This window comes from Mustela putorius, unplaced genomic scaffold (assembly GCF_011764305.1).
Source record: "Mustela putorius furo isolate JIRA1106 unplaced genomic scaffold, ASM1176430v1.1 tig00537335_pilon_pilon_pilon, whole genome shotgun sequence".
In the NCBI taxonomy this organism is placed as follows: Eukaryota; Metazoa; Chordata; class Mammalia; order Carnivora; family Mustelidae; genus Mustela; species Mustela putorius.
In genome coordinates this window covers 494,112-517,057 of record NW_025422457.1, presented here as the reverse complement: position 1 = coordinate 517,057, position 22,946 = coordinate 494,112, and the positions used below count along the sequence as shown (strand labels likewise).

Here is a 22,946-nt window from a genome sequence, read left to right as displayed (position 1 = left end):
CTGTCACAAAGTGTGTGTGTGTGTGTGTGTGTGTGTGTGTCCATGTTTTTGAATGAGGGAGCAAGTAAATGAGTGAACAAACAAGCCTACTGTTTGTCTTCCTTGCCAACATCATGTACTTGGTCTAAATGATTTGCCATCAAATCATTTGTCTCAAGCCTTCACCTGTCCTAGACTTGCTTCCTCCTGGTGCCCCGACCAAGACCAAGTCATCCCTCCCCCAACCTGTTTCTCCATCTGTGTTCCCTGTCTCACACCATGTCCTCCCCCGTTAACCAGACCAGCTTCTTCTCCCCCGCAACCTCCATCTGCCAGTCAGAGGACAAGGTCTATGAATTTGACCTTGCGATTCTTCAGCAGTGCTCTGGGCCGGCTGGCTGCCTTGTCCGGACCAGAGCTTACCACCTATTTCCTAGACTAATGCAACAGTCCCTACCAGTCTGTGAGCTCAGAAATGTTCATCTGCTCCGTCTTTTCATTCTCCAACTGCTCCTCATTGCATTTTGCTTAGTGGCACCGTTCTAGTCTGATCGTGTCCCTCCTCCTCAAATCTCTTCCACGACTCCCCATTACTAGTGAATAATGTCCAAACTCACTGTGCTCAAAGCCTTCCAGGATCTGACCCAAACTCTGAAACACCTTCCACTGGCCTTCTTTCCGACACTTCGGCTACGATGGGCCTGGAACCTGAACTTTCTTTCCTTTCTTTCTTTCTTTCTTTCTTTTTTTTTTTTTTTTTTTTAAGATTTTATTTATTTATTTGACAGAGAGAAAGAGATTACAAGTAGGCAGAGAGGCAGGTAGAGAGAGACGGAGAAGCAGGCTCCCTGCCGAGCAGAGAGTCTGACGCAGGGCTCAATCCCAGGACCTAGTGATCATGACCTGAGCTGAAGGCAGAGGCTTAACCCACTGAGCCAGCCAGGTGCCCTGAACCTGAACCTGAACTTTCTTGAGGACAGGGCCAACACTTCAGCATCTCGGCAAGCCCCACAGTGTCTAGGACACGGAAGTACTCACAAGACATCTGTTCAGTCCAACAGAGAACCCCTCTATCCTTTGATCACCATAGATGCTCATGTGAAAATCATATTAAAATCTAGTCAGGGCACATTTTTGTCCTCCTATTAAAAGGCATCCTTCTTAAGTCAGCTGTTGGAGGCGTGTGCCTCCCCAGGGGAAACCACCACCACTCCTTGGGAACAGGTAATTAAGATGTCGGCAGTGAGTCTTTTTTTTCCAGGAGCGGTTGTCACCGGGACCCTTTCCCTCCATCACTAGCGTCTGCCCTCCCCAGCACTGGTGCTGCTGGAAGGCCTCCACGGCTCCCCAAAGGCACGAGGTGGGTCTTACCAAACTGTCAAAAATCAACACCAATATCAAGGAGCACCTGCCTTTCTAGGAGTCAAGGCTGAACGGGCAGCGCGCTTCCCAACAGCGACCATCGATGACACGAGGCCCAGCTTTTAAAACAAGTTCCAAGGAAAACGACCCCATCTCTGAACAGCTTACAGTGAGCCCAGGAGGATCCACACGCCTAACCATTCCTACGCTGGAGACTGACTGTGGAGGAGGCCGGAGGACAGCAGGGGGCTGGGGGGCCCATCTCCTTCCTCCAGAGAGAGGCAGAAGTCACCCCCTAGGACCCCTCCCCCATCACAAGAGCCACATAAGGTAACAGCCGAGCCTCTGTACCCCCAAAGGGTATCCACCTCCCAGCCCTGAGTTCAGGGCCCTGCCACAGCCCTGCCTCAACCCTCCCCAGGAGCCTCTGCCCAGCCAGACCAGCCTTCTCAACTTGTGACACACTTCTGCCCACACAGGGCTTCTGCTCTTTCCCTCCTCCCCGGCCGGCATTCCTCCCCTCCTAGCCCAGACCCGTACATCCTCCAACACCGAGTGGAAGTCCCTCCTCTCTGAGGGAAAGGGCTCAGTGAGCCCAGGTGAGCTCCTCTGGCATCTACCGCATACGGATCCCTCACCACCTGCCGGCCCCCGGCCAAGTACTCACTCAACTCACTCAACAGCTGCTGATGGACAGACAGACAGACAGCCTAAATGCAGCGCCCACAGAGGAGCTACTGGGAGCTCCACTGGGTGACTTAGGGAGGAGACAGGACAGCGGGAAGGAAGCCGAGTTAACTGAACTCCAGGTAATACCACACGGTGTCTCCTCCCTCTCGCGTGTAAGACCTCACTTCACACTTGGCAACAATCCTATTAGGTATAGATACTATCATCCCACTTTTTACAGACGAAGGAAACTGAGGCCTGTCGCCGAGGCACTGTTAAACCCTCTGAGTCACATCTAGTACATACAGAAGCTGTGGGGCCAGAATTTGAACCCACATCAATTACCTAAGAATCTTGCAAAGGGGAAACTTCTGTCCTCCCCCACCCCAGCGCTGATGCTTTCTGCAATCTGAATCCTGGCTGGGCCTTTGGCTACAAGGGGTCCTGATGGATGACCCCCTGAGGGCGCTCCTGTGGCCCACGGCAGGCAAGGCCCCTCCCCCAGAGTTCCAGCCTCTAGGTTCCCTAAGCGCCAGCCGCCAGCGGAACCTGCTGCCAGCTCGTCCCTCCCAGCCTCCCCCACACCTTTGTTTTCTTCCCGTCTGAAGGGCCCCTGACACAGCAGGCCCTGCAGGGCTGGGTGTTTGCTAAACAGGCTGGGCTAGTGAAGCTCACTGCCTGCAAATGGTGACAAGGGGCAGGAGGCGGAGGAAAGGGACAATGACACATGTACCTGGGGGTGGCCCAGACTCATGTGTGGGTCTGTCTCCATGATACCAGCAACACTCTCTCTTCCCCTGTTCAGCGTGTGCCCTCATCTTCGAGTTCTCACAGCCTTTATGCATAGGAGTGAAGACCCGCCCAGTCCCAGGGGCGCAGCAGACAGGGCCACAGGGCTCTCTCTCCAGCCCACTGGCAGCCAGGCCGACCTGGAGGGCCCGCAGTGCTTCCCAGGGAGTCCAGCCGTGATGCCCACAGGCACGCCAGACTCTCTGGAGATCTGCACCTGTTTGAGCAGCCTTTTGCAAACATTAGAAGCAACCTAAACTGTAGCATCAATTTAGTGAGTTGCTAGTATTTTTTCAAAAAAAATTAATTTAAAAAATATATGGAATAGAAAATAGCAGCGTGTACTGCATTTAGAAAGAATATCGGGCGCCTGGGTGGCTCAGTGTGTTAAAGCCTCTGCCTTCAGCTCGGGTCATGATCCCAGGGTCCTGGGATCGAGCCCCACATCGGGCTCTCTGCTCAGTGGGGAGCCTGCTTCCCCTTCTCTCTCTGCCTACTTGTGATCTCTGGTCTGTCAAATAAATAAATAAAATCTTAAAAAAAAAAAAGAATGAATATTGTTTTATGAAACTTTCGAGCTGGTGATCACATACAAACCAACTTCTGGATCTCTCTGTGAAGAGTACATATCTTACTCGGTCGTGCCTTAGAGCAGAGACCCAGCCGGCTCTAGAAGCACTTGGCCCCTGGAGTAGAGGCCAGAGCACAGGGCACTGAGGGCCTCTCTCGACTGAAACTGAACTGCCAGCCCAGCCAGGCACTGCCCGTGTGGAGGCTGGGGAAGGTCCAGACGACCGGCTCCGAGGCCTCCCAGCTCTCCTCCCACAGCCAGCTGGGCGGGGCAGGACATGATTAATCATACGAGGCATTCGGGCTGCGTGTGCTGCGTGACTTGGGTAGGCGCTGGGAACTTGGGGACCTCCCTCACACCCACCGAGCCCCGGTCTCTCCCAGGTAGAAACACCAAGCCCCGGGTGCCAGGTCCCACAGAACCCGCCTCCTCCCGCCAGATGTCCTCACCCAGCCCTGGCACCAATGCCCGTCCCATTCCCAGGGGGCTGGACCCCCACGGCCAATCTTCGCTGAGAGAAGCAGCAGCCTGTGAATGAGGACTCTTCCAGACACACTGGTTTTCCCACAACTTTTCACACAGGGCTGCTCACCCTGGTTCAGCCAAAGCAACAGAGATCCTCGTCTGCCCCCGGAGAGTAATTTGGAATATTTTCAGTTACATGTTTTGGGACTAGGATAAGGCAAAGCAATTGCCCTGCCAGGGAGGAGGTGTTTGACTTGAAAGAGATGACTGATAAGCCATCTCTCTCCTGGGACCTCTAAGTGATATGGCAGGACCTGTTCGCCAGACCAGCCCGGTCTCGGCTAAACCTGGGGCCTAGGACTGGCCCCAAGTGGTAACAAGAACGTTGGACGGAGCCCTCTCAGCCTGTGGGGATCTCGAACCCAGCAGGATTTCACTGGGCATGAGGAACAGAAAGGTCACATGGAGTTCAAGCTGGACATTCCTGCCGGAGCCTGGCTTTCCAGAAAAATTCTCTTGGAGTAATTAGGCTGAGATCCGGCTCATGGTTCTGCTTGGAACTTGAGGACCCTGAGCTCAGATATCTTGTTCAGGGGACAATACTTGGCAATTTTAGCTTTCAGAGGCCTTTCCGGATTATTCTTAGTGGTTATAGAAGAAATGCTTTTCTAGATGCCATTCTGGTAGAAGGAGGCTAATTACAGCTGGAGGTAGGGAGAGAGGTTCTGATTCTTTAATGTGGAAGCAAACTAACTACATTACAGCTGGGCCTGAGCCCTTGGAAGGGCACCGAGTGTAACTGCACAGCCTTGCCCTTCTCGGCTTCCCAGAGCCTTGGAAGTTGTTTAGATGGTAATTAAGCTGTCGATGCCCCACAGTGGGCAGGTTGTCGGGCAAGGCCTCACTGGAGAGCTCACGCTACTTTCAGCCAGAGCCGGGGTGACAGAGCCCTCATGTGCTGGGTGTGATGGCTCCCGTGACGGGGATCCCTGCTGCCTGAGGTGCTGGCATCTGACCACGGGGTGAGGCTACCCTGACAGGTCACTTCTGAGCTACTTGGATTCAAGGCACTTGCCTGATGAGGAGGAAGCTTGCTGGTATTTTCTGGAAGATCATCAGGCCTCCTGAATCTGATCTTGACTGTGAGAGGGTCACAGCCCGAATTGGGGCTTATAGGGTGAGAGCAGGCCTCTAAGGCTGGGAGAAGAGGCGCTTGGGAGCTGCGGGATCTCACCAGCCCAGGCCATAACCACCTCACAGCTCAAATCAGAGTAGCTGAAACCAGCCCATCATAAATACCCTCCTTCCTTTTTAAAGGGCAGAACTTGCCAGACCCAACGAACCTCCCAATTCATGCCCCTGTCTGCCTCTGTGGCAGGGGTCTCATCAAGCACGGGGACAGTGAGTGCTCCAGCGGCTGTGCCCGAAGCTGATCAAGCCCAGAAGCATGGGAGGACCCCATGGAGCTCCGGGGCCGGGGGTGGCATGGGACAGCCGGCCACACGCTCCTCCAGCAGCACGCCTGCTCCCCGCCCCCCGTCACGCACCCTCACGGTCGGGAAGCCGGGGATGTTGAAGTCTCTGCAGACGGCACTGTTGGTCTCATCAGCACAGTCCAGGGCAGCGAGGTTCAGGGCGGGTCTCCAGTCTGAAAGGAAAAGAAGAACAATGAGGTCAGTAAGAGGGGCCGGCACCTCTGCCTGCTCGCCTGCCCCGTGCCGTACTCCAGCCACACCGGTGCCCAGAGCACCTGCCCCTGGGGCTCGCCCGAGGAAGGTCATCCCTTCCTCAGGAACGCGGAGATGGTCTGGTCATCCCACACTCAGTCCGTGCTTAGGACATGGCTAAGTAGCACAGGGCGGGCGCTCCTGGGATGGCATCTGTGTTTCTCCATTATTCTGGAGGCGGGGGGCGAGGGGCACGGAGGCTGCAGGGGCTGAAGAAAGACGTGAGATGAGCCTGAACCCCCGGGGACCCCTGACATGGCCTCTGTCCCTGCTGCCCTCTAGAGAGCATCAGTTCCAGAAGGGGGAAGGTTTGCAACTCCGAGTGGATGCTCGGGAAGGTACTGGCAGTCAGCCCCGCTTGCCCGGGTGGCACACAGGTGCCAGAGAGGGAGGCAGGGAGCCCAAGGGAGGGAGGGAAAGGCACCTGGAAGCAAGGGGCCACCGGGAAAGAAGCCCTGAGGCCAGAGTCTGGAAGGAGACAGATGAAAGGCTCCCTGAGCTGCCCGGGCACCCCGCTCCTGCAGTAGGCTCCAGGCTGCTGGCCTCCCTCCACTGAAACTCGCTGGCAGAGGAAATAATGGCACCATTCTGGGCCATGGCCCAAGATCTGGGAAACAGAAAACCGACTTCTCTACCAGGCAGGCCCCCTGAACCTGGGTCAGGGGCCCCTCGGGCACCTACCAAAGTTCCCTGTTACAGCAAGCCTGCTTCGGCTGGAAGGCAAGCTCCACACACACCGTGGGGTGGTGACGGCCTGGGCCCAACGTGTGGCTCAGAGCTCTAACTGGGTGCGGACACGGGGTAGGCCAGCCCCGGGGACCAAGGGGAGAGACTGACTGCAAGCTTGTCACTTAGCTGACGGGGGGGCCCGCCTGGGTGAGCGACGTGTTCAGGGCCCTGCTCCGGCCACCTCCATGGTTACAAGCCTGTCTGTCCCTAAATGCCTCTTCATCGTTGCATCCCTGCCTGGCCTCCCGACAATGCAGCCCACACTAGGTGACCTCTGACCACATGACACAGTCGGCCCAGGCCAGGGCCCAGCTCCCAGCAGCTCCAGTGCCAGAATGGGGTCTCCCAGCTCTGCCCCAGCCTAACGGGTCCAGGCAAGGGCTAAAGGTGAGGCACATGAGAAGAGCTGCCTAGGTATAGGGTTTTGTCCTGGATCACAGGCAAGAGAACCCCAAGCCGCCCTTCTGTGGCTTCTTCCCTGCTCAAGGAGGCCCAGGTCACCCCCTACGGCCATCTGGCACACTCTAAACTTGGCTCTGTCTGTCCTGCATCTCGGGCTCTGGTCACCTTGTGCAGGGACCCTCAGGAGAGATCTGGCACCTCTCAAAAGAGTAAGTCGATCAGACCAAAGGGTGGAAGGGGCACAATTTCTTGTCCTTCTACTAGCGAGGGCCGCCGGCAGGGGTCTCACAAAGCCACTTGGCTAGGTGGCCAAGGACTGAGGCTTCAGCTGCTCCTGTCCTCTCCAAGAATACAGGCCACCATCCCTGGTGCCAGAGTCTGCCCCTGCCATTGGGGCAGGAAGGCTGAAGGGGCGGGGAGGGGAGAGAACAGGGAGCTAGCACTCAGGGGGTATCTACAGCATGCCCTAGATGACCTCTCTACACTACTGCCCCTGGATGGGGGTGCGCACCCTCCCCCCCGACTCTACAAAAAGCACTGAAGCCTCCAAGTTTTCCAAGGGCCCGAGACTCAAACCTACTTCTCTCCCTCACCCCCTCGCTCGTGGCAGGATATTACCCTTCTATTTTTGCTCTTTGATCACAACCTACCCCATGCAAGAGACAATGGTAAAAACACTGCTGTCCTAAAGCAACACAGGACTCTAACTCAAGCACCCAGTCACTGTCAGCAACTCGGCTCGTAGATGATGTTAACACACATATGGAGAGTTGGCGAAGAGTTCGTTGTGCCTAACTTATCTCATTCAGTGTGCAATGACCCTCCAGGGAGACACAGAAGCTATTCTCTCCAGACCTGCTTTCCTCCCCTGAGAAAGAACCACCCGAGAACCATGCCCGAGGTGTACTGCATCAGTGGTGAATCTGGGATCTGAACCTCTGGTCTCAAGACGGCCCAAGACGGAACAGCAGAGCTACTCTGCTGGCTTCCCAACCAGGAAAGCCAGGGAGGGTGGGGCGGAGTGGGGCATTCCTAGTTGGACCGGGGGAAGGGATGCCTGGGAATATTAGCCCCTTGCTCCCGGGTGGCTCTTTGACTCCTTATCTTTCTTTATACCTTGATTCCCTGTCCCTCTGTGAAATGGAACTGGTGCCTTTGCTTACCTGCCCCAGGTACTGTGGCAGGTGGGGGGAGTAGGCTGGGGCCAGTCAGGTGCTGAGAGTCCTGGCTAAGAAATGTTTCTCAGGAATATCAATGTCAATACCTTGATAAACCATAGTGACAATGAACAGCTGGTTTGCTACTAATCACCATGGGCCTGACCATTCTAGTCCTGGTACACGGAACGGAGAGCTCCGTTCTCTGGGCAGTCCACCAGTAATGCAAAGCTGCAAGTAAGTGAAGTGCGCTGCTGTCCGCGGGGAACAGAACTGGGCAAGGGAGGCTTTCTCAGGTGTCCGGTGACTTACACATCACCACCTGCAGGCTTAACACCTAACATTAGCAGTATCAGCCCAGCCCTACTCTTGGGGAGAAAAAAGTCTCCTGGTGCAATTACCGCCCTGGCAAAGTAATTTCTCTATTACTCTATTAACAGCAGAGGAAATGAGCACATGGAGAGGGGAAGGGTGGGGACATCTATGGTCTCTGGGTGGCGAGTGAGGAGACGCCCTGGGGGGGGGTCACGGGCTCCTTCTGGAGTCAGAGGAAGCATCCCTGCCCCCACACACCACTCCAAGAAGGGGCATGGACCCAGAGTCACATGACTTGCTTATAGCCAGAAGTGGCCACCATGAGCTCCACATGTCTCCTTCCTGCGCCTCATGCGTCCAACGAAGACCAGGATAGATGGTCTCTCCTGTCCTTTGCAACTCGAACAAACACCATAAGTCCTCCCCATGTTAAGCAAGCTCCTATTAAGACAGAGGCCAGATCCACCCAAACCAGCAAGAACTAGTCAAGTGGTGAGAACCAGACCTCCATCCAAGTCTCTAGGAGTCCTCCCGACAGGGAGTTAGCCAGTCCCTGCTGTCACCACAGCATCCCTTCCTCCTGGCTGCAGACTTCTGAGCAGTGAGGTCATGGGATAGACAAAATGCCTTCCCTGGCGTTCACACCTGGCTGACACCCCAGGGCCGAGTCCAGGAGAGCCAGAGCACGAGCAGCAGGCTTGGTCACTACATTCTCATTAGGACTCCTGTGAGGGTCATACCATTGGCCTGCATAAGTGTCCACTGGGCTCCTACCCTGTGCCAGGCTCCGCACTAAGGTATTCATAGGGGTACAAGAGAGGTGGCCTACACCGTGGAAAAGAAAAGAAACCACCACTGTTCAGTGTTACCCCAAACATCCACACCTTATAAATGCCGTCTCCGTGGCTTGGCAGAGGGCACTTTCCCAGGCCGGAGGACTCCTCCTTCACCCACCTCTCCACCTGCCTAGGTTCTAGAGCCAAAGAACGGGCTCAAAGAACCAAAGAACCTCCCCCAGCATCTGTACAATCTCGGGCGGGTTACTCACCTGTTAAAAACAACAGCAAAAAACCCCCACCGATTGCACAGGTATTTTTTCATAAAGTGTATATCTCTGCGCACTAGTGGCCTGCAAAGGCCCATACGCAAGTGTATAAGGCAAGTGTGTAATAAATAACTGCTTGAATGAAGGTCTGGTGACAGATTAGCCCTCTGTGACTCTACCCTGCCCTGAGCTCCGACCAGAAATGGCTGAGCCACTCCTTTGGCCTTTCCCGAACGCGGCTTCTCCTTGCTGCCAATTCTCAATTCTCCCGCTGTGTGTAGCTCATTTCCCAAACTGCAATGTAAACAGTGTTCTGCACATAGAGGTCACTCAACAAATATTTATGGATTGATTAGCCAGTGAAGAGTAATGAAGATTAAGATGAACACAATCAATTTCCCAAGCATACGGTGACACAAGAAGAGCTGTCCTGGAATAGAAAGGGATGACCAGATCTTTAGAAGCCAGCGCTCTGGCCATCGGGACAACCGCCCCAGAGAAGCCGTCCCACAAGTCACTGAATAAAGGGGCCCTAGACAGTCAAGATGAAATGCGAAGCCAGCCGGGCAGGGTTGCAAAATGTTTCTCCCCACCATGACCCTCCACACTCTCAGTGTTCCTACCCCAGAAGCTCTTACCATTGGCAGAAGGCGGGGGGCACACTCCAACAGGCCCCAGAGGGTGTTCAAGCCCACAGCCATTGTGCTGGCCCACAATCATTTTCTCAAAGAAACTCAGTAATACAGAGATGATGTGAGAACAACCCTGGCTTCCCAGCAGGGCCTCGCCCTTGGACTGGAGTGGGGGGGTCTCTCTAATCGCAGGCTGATACCAGATCCAGCGGCTGCTCTCCCCCTCCTCCCCACCCCAGAGCCAACGCGATCTTGTTAAGGCCGTCCCTGCGGCTCCTGGGAGACCTCCGGCTTCCTACTTTCCACTGACTGTGGTTCATCTCTACAGACTTTGGTGCTTCCACTGTCCTTCCTGGAGACTGAATTTCGATTTGCATTTTTTAGGGGAAGACTGTCACTCCAGGCCCTAGGGCAAGACCCCTTTTGGAAGTGGCAACCCTCACCCAGGAGTAAGCTGGGTCAGTGTCTAGCTATGCAATTCACTGGAAAACTCTGGGTTGCAAGAGGTCACACACATGAGTCAGCTGGAAGCTAACCTTCCCTCCAGCATTCTTAAGATAGAAGAGTCTTCTAGATTAAGTTCATCTGCAGCCATTAGAGACCTCTCATAGCCTCAAGGTGGAAACTGATCTGGGGATTTTTGTGATTTTCAGGACCACAAGGTCCCCTGAACACCTAATGTCCCCTCAGGTGTTCCATGTCCATGTTCAACACTCTTCCTCCCCCTTGCCCTGCCCAGATGTGTCGGTATCACTGAAACAGTGTGAAGAGCGGCTGAGACACTGCACACTGAGGTGATGAGACCAGAGAAGCATGCAGACATGGCCACATGTACACTAGAGATAAAATGGTTCATCTCTTTTGTTAAAAATAACTTTCCAGGACCACATGGCTAACAGATGTATACATCTTTCCATCTGGCCCTTTCAGTAACCATTATGTGAGCTGCTTGGGGGACACGGGAGCCTAACTTTGGAAACCAACACCTATAAGTGCACTATTCTACCATGAATGGTTGAGCTGATTAAGAAATACCAGGGGTGCCTGGCTGGCTCAGATGGCAAAGCATCTACCTTCAGCTCAGGTCATGATCCCCGGGTTCTGGGATGGAGTTCCATGGTGGGCTCCCCACTCAGCGGGTAGTCTGCTTTTCCCTCTCCCTCTGACCTTGCCCCAGCTTGTGCTCTCACTCTCTCTCAAATGAATTGTTTAAAAAAGAAAATCTTAAAAAAAAAAAAAAAAAGTTAATACCAACAGAGTAGCAAGGAAACAGCAGTTCCAGTTCTCTCTCAGGAAAGAGACCTATTCCCTAAGACCCCCACAGTCCTCATTCAGTGATCATTTTCAGTTGTGGAGCCAAGCTAGGGCCCTAGCTAGCACCACAATCAGGAAGTAGCTTCATTCAGAAGCAGCAAATCAGAAACAAATCACCACCACCACACCCACCAAACACCCACTATCTGGGCTAGGCAACTGTGTGACACCACAGAGATCCTCAAATTCTGGAAAGGAAACTCGGAGATAATGCATGTCACGTACTTACCCAGAAAGGCGTCAGACGTACAGGAAGCACTTGTACATATTTACTACTGTTATGACCATATTTTTTCAGTTCTAAAGGTTTTTGTCGTTGTTGTTTTAATTTACCATTTCTGTAATAGCATACACTTTCAAATCTCTATACATTTAGTGGTCTTGTTATCTCTCTACCCCTCAGGCTGTTAGTAAATGAATGGTATGTCTCACAATTGAGGGCTTAGAATCGAGGATGAGGGGTGCTACGGGTCAGGCCAGTGAACAGGAACACGGAGCAAGGGCAAACACACACCAAAAGGCTGCCTTCAGTCAGGCCTCTGGGTTCATGGGTTAACACAGAAGGGTCTGAGACGATGCGTGGCCAAGGGGAAGAGAGAAGATGTGGCCTAAAAGCTAACGAGCTGCAGGCAGCAGGTCGGAAGAGGCCTAGAGCCCACACAAGAACACTGTCTCCAAAGTAAAGCTGGGAAAAAACGTCTATGGAGCAGCTGGGTCAACCAGCCAAGGGGTTGGCAGAGGGAATGTCAGTTCCTTTTCTCCCCAGCACTGATCCCACAGCAGCCGGGGAACTCGGCAGGAAGCGACGCGGGTCCCCAAGAGAGAGGAAGGGGACTGCCACAGGCGACAGCAGAGGAGGCCGTAAGGTGTCAGCAGAGCTAGAGGAACAAAGGAGAGGCCAGCGCAGGGATGGGGGCACCACGCCGGCTGAGGACCCACAGGAAGTCAGAGCAGGTGTGAGGGCCCGGGCTGCTGGGAGTGGGGAGCAGCTCCGGGCACCGGCCAAGGGGAAAGAGACTGCGAGGCGCGGGAGCCAAAAATGGAGGTGAGGGCTGGAAACCGCGGGGGAAGTGCGAGGGCCAGAGAGGAAGAGATGGGCGGAGGCCCGGGGCCGGAGGCGGCGGGCCGGGTGGGAGAGACCCTCGGCTGGGCAGGTGGAGGGGGTCGCCGGGGGGGGGGGGGGCGCGAGGAGATCCCCCCCCCAGCGGCCCGCCCCTCACCTTTGACGTCGTTGGCCAGCGCCTTCCACGTCGGGGCGAAGGCGATGCAGTGGCCGCACCAGGAGGCGAAGAACTCCACGGCCCAGGCGCTGCGGGAGCCCAGCACGGCGCCGCGCACGGTGTCCGCCTGCAGCAGCGTCAGCGGGTCAGAGGACGAGTAGAGCGCGGAGCGCGGGGCCGCGCCGGCGCCGGCCACCGCCAGCAGCAGCAGCAGCGGCGGCGGCAGCCGCGACGGCGGCGGCCCGGAGCGGCAGCCGCACCAGCCCATCCTGCGGCGCAGCGCCCACCACTGCGCACCAGCTTCGCACGAGTGGGCGCCGGGCCGCGCCGCCGCTCCTCCGGCGTCCGTCGGGGGGAGGAGCCTCGGGGCCCCGCCCCCTCCGCGGCCCGGCACCGCCCCCTTCCCCGCCCCGCGATCCGCGGCGGCCGCGGAGCTCGGCTAGTGGGTTCCCGCCTCCGGCCTCAGCGGGCGGGGAGCGCCGCCGGGGCCCGGGAGCCCCCACCCCCAAGCGAGCGGGGCGTTTCCGCGGCAGAGGCCCGGACCGGTATTCCGGTGGCTGCCGGGGACTCGAGGAGGTCATTTGGCTTCTCACGAGCCCGGTACCTAACGGAAAAGGAGTAGGTTGGAATAGATTGGATCGATTCGTGCCGTACCAAGAAAGTTCTGGGGCTCCCTCCACGCCAAGATGTGAGTTAGAAGCAGGTGAGAGAGAAGACGAAGGTCTCCGGGGCTGTGATCATCATGACCCCGCAGGCATGACGTGTCCCCACACCGCGGAGGCTTGTGACCGTCCAAGGGCAACAGTCACGGAGGAGAAGCTCCCTCCCCGCCTTAAACGCTGGGCCGGATGGCGCGGCCACTGCGCGGCCATCGCGGTTTCCTGGGCACACGGGTCTGGCCACCCCCATAAGGTTGTGCGGCGATTCCTCCAGTGGGGGCTCGCAGCAGCCCGGGTCCTCTGCATCTAACTCTCCAGTCTCCTCGAAGCCCCTCCGTACTCAGGTGTTCTTCTCATAAGGAACCCGATAACTAATTTTGTGTTTCTGTGTAGTAAGGTGTTAAATGGTAAACGTACCCTGGTCACCTTTTGTAGCTCCTAGGCGGAGTGATTTTACCTGGAGAAAGAGCTCCCCGGAGGGTTGTCACACGTGGTCTTTTTCCTGTGTGTTTTTTCCATTAGCCCACCTCTTCTGCAAGCCATCGGGGCCTGGACTCATTACTTCTTCAGCGTTTACGGAGTGGTTCCTTTGTGCCAGAGGCACCGCTCTAGGTACTAAGTATTAGACAGTAAATAAAACCAAGACTCTATGGTCACCACTTCCATTCTACTGGGGATAGGGACAGAGAGAGGATATACAAGTAAATATAGATCTAATGGTGGCAAATGCCAAGAAGCACTATACAACCGGGTGCGACTAGAGTGACAGAGGAAGCGCTATTTTATTCCGCACGGTGTCCTCAGGGATGGGTCTATCCCTAGTATTTACAGGGCCAGGCTCAGAAGTACAAGTGGAGGCCCACATATCATATGTCCACAGATTTAAAAATTACGAACCAAGTGAAATTGGTATGCACAATTCTTATCCTTTCATTATGACAGTATACCTTCCTCATAATCTGGAAGGCCAAGTTTAGAATTCCCCGACTCCACCAAGATGTGCGCTGGAATGGGGTGGCTTAGGTGGTAACTGGTCCCTGTCCCTCGACCTTCCCCTACTCTTTGCACTCCAGCTCTGTCCTATACTTCAAGGGGCTATGTGCCCACCCCTGTCATATCTGGGTCTGTGTGTCTGAACTTCCTCCACATCTCCTGCAAATAGATGTTTCTTGGCTCCTCAAGAGAATGGAAAGGTCAATGCAGTCTCTAGAAGCTGGCCTGGTGCCACAGGGATGGAGAATTCTAGGGTCTTGGGTACCCACAGGAGGATCTAAGGAGCGGTGAGGAGCAGGAGCTTGGAGTGAGCACATCCCCTTGGCACATGGGCTTCTTGCTCTGTGGAAAAGGGTATGGTTAGAAGAGGGCCAGAGAGCTCAGAACCCAAGGTAGGGGCTTCTCTTGCCTCCAATCATTGTCATCATTGTCTTTTTTTTTTTTTTTTTTAGATTTTATTTATTTATTTGACAGACAAAGATCAGAGAGAAGCAGGCAGAGAGAGAGGAGGAAGCAGGCTCCCCGCTGAGCAGAGAGCCCAATGCAGGGCTCGATCCCAGGACCCTGGGATCATGAACTGAGCCGAAGGCAGAGGCTTTAACCCACTGAGCCACCCAGGCGCCCCAATTGTCTTCTTTTTTTAAAGGTTTTGCTTATTTATTCATGAGAGACAGGAAGAAAGGCAGAAGCAAAGGGAGAAGCAGGCTCCCGACTGAGCAGGACCCTGGGATCATGACCTTAGCCAAAGGCAGACACTTAACCTATTAAGCCACCCAGGTGCCCTGTTGTCCCCAGTCTTAAGGCACTTCTCATGAGGTAACATTTGAGACAAATGAAGTATGAGAGGCAGCATGTGGCAGTCTGAGGTAAAGGTAATTGCAGGCAGAGATCTGCCTGGAATGAGAGAGGGCTTCTGCTCCTTCCCGTATTCATAGTCTCTGTGCCCAAGGTCTTGAACTGCATAAAGAAATTATATGTTGACCAGTTGAGGTGTTAGGACCTCCCCAAACTCCCACAGTGAGTTTCAGATGGTGATGCCCCCCCACCCCCCCACTGCCAGTCCAGGGAGCTTCTGCTACCCCATTTCCCCCACTCCTAGCAGCTCTGAGGACTAGGCTTGGCCCAGGCTTATCAGGGTGGGGTCCTAGGAGTCTTTTGATTCCTGGGGTTGGAAGTATTCCAGTGGCTGGATAGGGGGCCAGCAACAGTCAAGTGCCTTCAAATGTCTCTTTTGTTCAACAGTGCTGTAGTTACCTTCCCTGGAGGCCTGAGAATTCGAGAGGCGATCTTGGCTGACCATGCCGAGCGCCTGGGAAAGACACCCCAGGCGGGTACACAGAGGCTTGCTTGTTCACATATCTGTTGCAGAGCATCAGAAGCAGAAAAGAATGCAAACCATTTGGATGAAGTAGAGAAAGTTTCTTGGCCATGGGGTTAAAGAAATTAAGACTGAGAGTTGCAATATCCTGGAACAGGGATTTCCAACTCTTTTAAGTCTCGGAAGCCTTTGTTCAAACAGAACCTTGAAAGGAAGCTTCAACAGATAAAAGCAAGCTAAAGGGTGTGACCTAGAGTGATACTCACTTTCCGAGGTCTGGGGGGCTTCTTGGGAGTCTCAGAGGCTCTCCAGGCCACCAACTGAAAACTGCTGGTCTAGAATTGAAAGCAGAAAACATAAGGATCACAATTTGCCCTGGTTGCCCTTCCAGGGGGCTTCTGGGATAAAAAGATGGCAAAGAAGGGAATCTACTCAACAGTGGGATGTGGGGGGGGGGGGGGAAAGCTGACAAAAACATTGAAAGTGGAGGGGCAGGGCGTAGGAATTCCTACCCAGATCCCCTGCTCCCCTTCCTACATACAAGCTATAGGAGTGTGAGCCAAAAGGAGCCCGACGAGAGAGTAAAATAATAGTGTTAGATAATACTTTGCACCTGCTATTCTAACACTTACAGATGTTACTCATTTAATTCTCACACCAGCTCTATGAGGTTGATAGTTTTATTATCCCATTGATACAGATGAGGAGTCTGAGGTAGAAGGAGCCCGGTTGACTTTCCCCACTTGTGACTCATGCATGTATTATGTATGAATAAAAGAGAGGGGATTTGGGAGTTTGTCAACCAAAAATAAGACAGATGGTCAGAGGAATGCAGCTTATACACAAATAGAGATAATTACGGTGAGCAACAGGATTGTGTTTGGTAAAACATGTCAGCCAGTAGCCAACCATTAGATGACTTTCTGCTCACTCATTTGCACTGAGGAGGAGAGAGGGTGTTGCTGCTGGAAGACAAGGGCCCAGCAACAAAGACCTCTATACTTTGTCCCTTCAAAACTCGCCTCTTGGTCTTATAGATGAACTGGTCCATAGCCAGGGTTGGTTAGAATACCAGTTTGGAAAGCAGGTGGAGAGATACTGGGAGTCTGCGTCAGACAGCTATGGCAGAAAAGAGAAAGCACATTCGAAGTGTTTGTTAATGGAAGGGCTGCCTACAGAGGTGTGTGCAGGGTAAAAGGAACTGACAGGAGGCACCAGGTCCCCAGTGACTGACAACAGCAAGAAGTCCTTTGAGCACCAAGGAACTTGGTGATGGAACCTGTGGGAGCTGGAGTCAAGGAAGGGGGCGACCCAACCAGAGCTGGAATTGCCAAATGCTGCCACTGCCAGGAACGCAGGGAAGTCGGAGGAGAGCGGGGAGGCAGCAGGAGAGTTTCATTTCTACCTCTTCCTCATCTAGTCCTCCACCAGCGCCTCCCACTGGCCAAACCCAACCAGCCAGAGGTGAGGGTGCCCTGACTGTAGTCCATGGACATTGGCTTCCAAGACAAAAGGCAGGTTGGAAGAAGATGGAGAGTAGAAATACCCTCGTATAGGGTCCCTCAAAGTGAGCCCTTGGAGGCCTTAGAGATGAGAATGGAAAACAGGAAAATCCTTGACTGTCCTCCTGCGTGTCTCTTAGGTGGGAGCAAAGAGCTGGAGATCCGTCTGACCACTGGAGCGAGGGAAAGCCAGCAGAAGAGCGTGGCTAAGCTGTCCCTTCCCAGCTCCTTCTTCACACTGTTCATACTTACCCCAGTTGCCTTCTTCTTATCTGTAGAGGAGACAGAGGCCCAGAGAAGTCAAGGGACTTGGTTAAGGCCACACAGCAAGTACGGGTTCCTAACCCTCCCAGGAACTTTCCAGGTTTAATCTGAAACCGACCCCTGTACTCACAGGGCAGGGAGGAACGGAAGACAGAGGCAGGCCACTCCAGCTTGGCAGGTGGCAGTCTAACAAGCTGAGGGAACCTCTGTATGAGGCCTGTGTCGGGCGGCAAAAAAACTAATGGTTTCCTGCACTGCCTGCCAAATCTTTAAAGTACATAAAGAGGCCTTTAATTCGATTCAGTCACATAAACCGTGTAGGTATTTTTTTTTTTGTAAAGATTTTATTTATTTATTTATTTATTTGACTGACAGAGATCACAAGGAGGTAGAGAGGCAGGCAGAGAGAGAGGAGGAAGCAGGCTCCCTGCTGAGCAGAGAGCCCCATGTGGGGCTCGATCCCAGGACTCTGGGATCATGACCCGAGCTGAAGGCAGAGGCTTTAACCCACTGAGCCACCCAGGCGCCCCAAACCGTGTAGGTATTCTTAACACCACATCCAAATCTCCAGGCTCTGTCCTTGGAGCAGCCTCTAGGAGTGGGAGAGGCAAGCTGAACCCATAGTCCAAGTATAAGGGAGGGGGTGAGGAGCCTCCAAGTGCTGGGGTCCAGCTTACAGGTCAATTAGCAGTTTTTGTCTTTTTCCAACATGGCTGCTGAAGTATTGAGAAGGCGATGAGTGTCCATGGCATAGCCGGGACCGAATCCCACGTTCATGTACAGCTTCCCTTGTCCTGGGTCGCACGATGGCAGTTCAATAGGAACAGCCCCCCCACCAGCCTCCCCCAACACACAGAAGGACGGACTGAAGTGGAAAGGATATAAAAGGCTATAAACTCACAGCCTTGCTGATTGGGCTCTCTGGCTCATGTCAGGAGTGAGAGCTTCCGGGAACCTGCAAGTCATCACAGAAGGCCCAAGGTCAAAGGCAAGAAGACCACATTGCTGGCGTGGATGCTTGCCGGCGCTCCCCTGGGAAGGCTTCCGGGGACTTTGCCAACTGTGTGATGCTGTGAGATTTATCTGGGAGAACTGTAGGTTTCTGGAGGAGGCATCTTAATTGGAAATAGTTTCTGCCCCGGCTTAAGGGTGTGTCCTGTATTTCCTGTATGATAGATAAATACACGAAACTATAAAGTGTAACTAACACCAGCCCGGAGAAGGGACGGAATTTATGAACTTCTTGGTTTATGACAAAAGCCTTCTCAGAATTTGCCCGAAGAGAAGACACATACGATGACGTCATACGTGTTGGAAGGTGTGCCCATTGCATGTGCATGTGAAGGGAGGGCTGGAGGAGCAGGTGTGAGTCGGAAGAGAGGAGTCCCCTGGGTGAGCGTGGGGACACCCTCCTTCTACAGAATCAAAAGAGTTCAGGAACTCTTTTGGAAGATGCTGGGGTGTGGCAGTTGAGCACTAGGTCTCTGGAATTAAAACAGTTGCATTTTGATCCTTGGCAACTGCCTCCAGTTCCCTGAGCTTCAGTTTCCTCATCTGTAAAATGGGCACAGAGACCACGTGAGCTGCAGAGTTCTTGTCTGTGAATGTGGTGGTGATTGTCTTACTTGGCTGCAGTTCCACTCGTCTTCAGACTAGTTTCACTAGTCCAAGGGGTAAAAATTTCTCCCCCCCCCCTAAGATTTTATTCATCTGTGTGACAGAGAGAGAGCACAAGCTGGGGGAGCAGCAGGTAGATGTAGAGGGAGAAGCGTCTCCCCACTGAACAAGGAGCTGGATGTGGGACTTGATCCCAGAACCCTGGGATCATGACCTGAGCTGAAGGCAGCCACTTAGCTGACTGAGCCTCCCAGGTGCCCAGGGTTAAAAATTTCTATGTTAAGATTCTCTTCTGATTTCCCAAGTGCTTTTTAAAAAAATGAAATGATTGAGAGATGAATAGAGAAGCACAGAGTATTTTTAGGGCAGTAAAACTGCTTTGTGTGATACTGCAATGGTGAATCCAGCGTATTACACATTTTTCAAAAACCATAGAATGGCTTTATTCTCTCAGCCTGCCGGCTTCCAGAAGTCTAGGGCTGTAGTCCTGTGCTTTCATCTTTGAGGTCAGAGGCAAAAGACAGGAAAGACTTCTCTCCTGACCCTAGTTTGAGAAGTACTGGGGAGAAACTCTGGCCAGGCTTGAGCTATGTGTTCCTTCTCAGATCACTCACTATGAACAGGGAGATGGTGTATGGCCACTGGCTCATCCCAGACATCCCCATTCCTCTAGGTAGTTGGGTGAGCACAGGAATTGGCAGCCCCCACAAGAACTACATGTCTGAAGTAAGACAGGAGCAGTTTCTCCCATGAAAGAATTACTGTTATCTGGGAAAGAGGTCAGATGGGGCTGTGCGGAAAGAAAAACAGATGACGATCACCACCAGGAGGCAGAGGTATAAGGATTGAATGGGAGAATGCGAGAGTCTCGCACAGTGCCTGGGACAGTAGGGTGCAACTAGCAGTTCTAAAAATACGGAAGGCTGAGGTCTGAGTACATCTGGGGGTCACATTACCTATGTCAAGATGTATCATGAATGTACTGGAGATTTTCAGGTGTCCAGATAAACTTGACTCAAGCCAATTGGGTGCAAAAATGGGGAGAAACAAACGTAAAGAAGAAAGAATATCTTGCAAGAATTTGCCTGGGCCACAGTAGGCTCTTAGTGCCTTTTGTATGAATTGCCCAAATGAAATATTGAGTGTATTTATGGTCTCAGGTGACAGTATCAGAATCCAGATGTTACATTCTTATTTTATGATGGCCTTGCTATCAGCAAACATCCTGAAAGATTTCTTGAGGCCACACCCTCCGTCTTTAGGGAGCCCACTTGCTCCGTGCTCTTGCCCGTGGTTCAGCTCTGGTTTCCACCCACCTGCCCAGCCCCTTGAGAGGGTTCATCTGTTAGACAGATGGGCTTTCTAGATGGGCTACGTCTTGGCACATAGTCACTGCATCTCTCTGAGTCCCAAGCCCTGCTGTTCGGTGGTCAGCCCTGTCTCATCGGCAGCTGGGCACTATGACTTCTGGTCTGAAATGGAAATTTGGGGGTACCTGTGTGGCTTGGTCAGTTAAGCATCTCTTGATCTCAGCTCAGGTCTTGATCTCAGGATCACGAGTTCAAGCCCCCCTTTGGTCTCCATGCTGAGTGTGGCACTTAATTAAAAAAATATTAAAAAAGGGGCGCCTGGGTGGCTCAGTGGGTTAAGCCGCTGCCTTCGGCTCAGGTCATGATCGCAGGGTCCTGGGATCGAGCCCCGCATCGGGCTCTCTGCTCAGCGGGGAGCCTGCTTCCTCCTCACTCTCTCTCTCTGCCTGCCTCTCTGCCTGCTTGTGATCTCCCTCTGTCAAATAAATAAATAAAATCTTTTAAAAAATATATTAAAAATAATAAGGGGCATCTGGGTAGCTCAGTTGGTTTGCTTTCAGCTCAGGTCATGATCTCATGGTCCTGGGCTGGAATCCCGCACCGGGCTCCCTTCCAGTGGGGAAGCCGCTTCTGCCTCTGCTTCTCTCACCTCCCTGCTCATGTGCACTCTCTCTCTCAAATAAATAAATAAAATCTTTTAAAAAATAAAATAAAATGGAAGTTTGAATGTGTCATCTGCTACTGTACTTTCATAAAAACATAAAATGTTCCATCAGCCACTCTGTGGGCCTGAATTTTCCCAACGGACTGTCCCGGTCTTCTCTTCCCGACTTTGCCTTGCCATCTGGAACAAAAGTTACCCAGCTTCCTGTCCTTCCTGGTGACATATTCATCTTGTCCTAAGAACTAATCGCACTTGTGACTGTCTACCTTACCCAGTGCCTGGTGGTGGGAGGCGAGAGGAGATGAGATCTGTCTTCTCCTCTCTCGTCTTTGCGTATTCCCGTCGACACTCAGCTGTGGGCAACAAGAAAGGTAATGGTTCCCGCTCCAGCAGCCGTGAGTCCTTGAGACCCACGGCGTAACCAGGGGGTCTGGGTCCTCGAACATGGTGATGAACAGACATGGAGGCACCGAGCACCTGAGGAAGAAGCAGCTTCAGACTCCTCACGTGCCCAGCCCACGTGAGTACTGTGAATCGTGGAAAGTTCGGAGTAGGCAGAGGAAAAGAAACCCGGTTACCACCAGGAAGCATTTCTCTGTCAGTATGTCTACTAAATTGTCTAAGTGAGCGCCTCAGAAGGGATTTCCATCTCCTAAGCTCTAGGAGCTTGTGGCAATTCCAGTGCTCACTCTAAATATATTTATTTATAGTTAATTTTATATTTACAATTATGTCTTTATTTTCTTAGAGGGCTCCCTCCTCCAGATGATAAAATCTTCCACCCCACAAAACCGGACCCTGCCCCTGGTGATGAGCCCAGGACACGGTCCTTGCTTCCACGTTTCCAGTTTATTCTATTCATTCATTTATTTATTTTTAAAGGATTTAATTTATTTATATGACAGAGAGACAGCGAGAGAGGGAGTACAAACCAGGGGAGTGGGAGAGGGAGGAGCAGGCTTCCCGCCGAGCAGGGAGCCGGATATGCAGCCAGATCCCAGGAGCCTGGGGTCATGACCCGAGCCCAAAGCAGACAGTCAATGACCGAGCCACCCAGGCGCTCCAAGTTTACAATTTAGGGGAAGAAACGCTGACCAAAGAATCATACCAATAAATCGATAATTTTAAAGCATAAAAAGCTCATGAAGGAAAGGAATGGAGTATCCAGGATAAAATAATACAGAGGATATCAGAGAAGCTTCCCTGAGCTGAAAGCTAAAGGGTGAATTGAGAATGAGGCAGGGGTGGGGGGGGATTTTTTTTTTTTTTTAAGATTTCATTTATTTGTCAGAGAGAGAGAGAGCAAGCAGGGGGAGCAGCAGGCAGTGAGAGGGGCAGGCTTCTTGCTGAGCAAAGAGCCCGATGTGGGACTCTGATTCGAGGACCTTTGGATCATGACCTGAGCCCAAGGCAGACGCTTAACCAACAGAGCCACCCAGACACCCTGGCGGGAAGGGGATTCTTAACGTTGCCGCAGCTCTGTCTCTTACCAGAGTCCCATCGCCACAGCCTAGATCTGAAGCAGCGATCCTCGACAGAGGCAGCGAGGTGGTAGCAGACTTCTCCCCAGACTCTCTCCTCTGGACCCTTTCCCAGAGCGCCTTCTTCCCTGCTTGACACACTCCCAGTGACTTCCCCAACACTTGGAAAATCCATACCTGTCACTCAGACCCCATCTGCTGCCCCTGCTGCTCTACCCCTCTCTGGCCATGCCCCACGCCTGTGTGCACTGACATACTTATCTTTGTTAATTTTCAATCCAGCGTAATTAACATATTGCATGATGTTAGTTTCAGGTGTACAATATGGTGATCCACCACCTGTCCTTACTCAGCGCTCACCAAGATGAGTGTTTGTTTCATCCCCTACGGACCCCCACTCTGGTAACTAGCACTTTGTTCTGAGTCTGTTTTTGGGGGCGCCTGGGTAGCTCAGTGGGTTAAAGCCTTTGCCTTCAGCTCAGGTCATGGTCTCAGGGTCCTGGGATCGAGCCCCGCATCGGGCTCTCTACTCAGCGGGGAGCCTGCTCCCACCACCTTCTGCCTGCATCTATCCCTACTTGTGATCTCTGTCAAATAAATAAATTTTAAAAATCTTCAAAAAAAGTTCAACAATTTACATTTCTATGGTTTATATTACAAAGGAGATGTCATTTAAACAAAGAATCTGGTTTTGGTTTATGTCTTTTTTCATTTGTTCATTTATTTCTTAAATTCCATGTATGAGTGAAATCATATGGTATT

The 22,946-nt window shown here is 52.8% G+C and overlaps 1 protein-coding gene across 1 annotated transcript in view; it reads right to left on the bottom strand.

Annotated features, from left to right (window-relative positions):
- The window catches only part of QSOX1 (quiescin sulfhydryl oxidase 1), a 33,993-nt gene extending 21,199 nt beyond the window's left edge, over positions 1 to 12,794 (bottom strand). Inside the window, 2 exon segments of the mRNA XM_045074297.1 lie at positions 5,383 to 5,483; positions 12,377 to 12,794. Of these exon segments, the coding sequence (XP_044930232.1) occupies positions 5,383 to 5,483; positions 12,377 to 12,644 (369 nt within the window). The 5' untranslated portion in view covers positions 12,645 to 12,794.
- Positions 12,795 to 22,946: the final 10,152 nt, after the last annotated feature.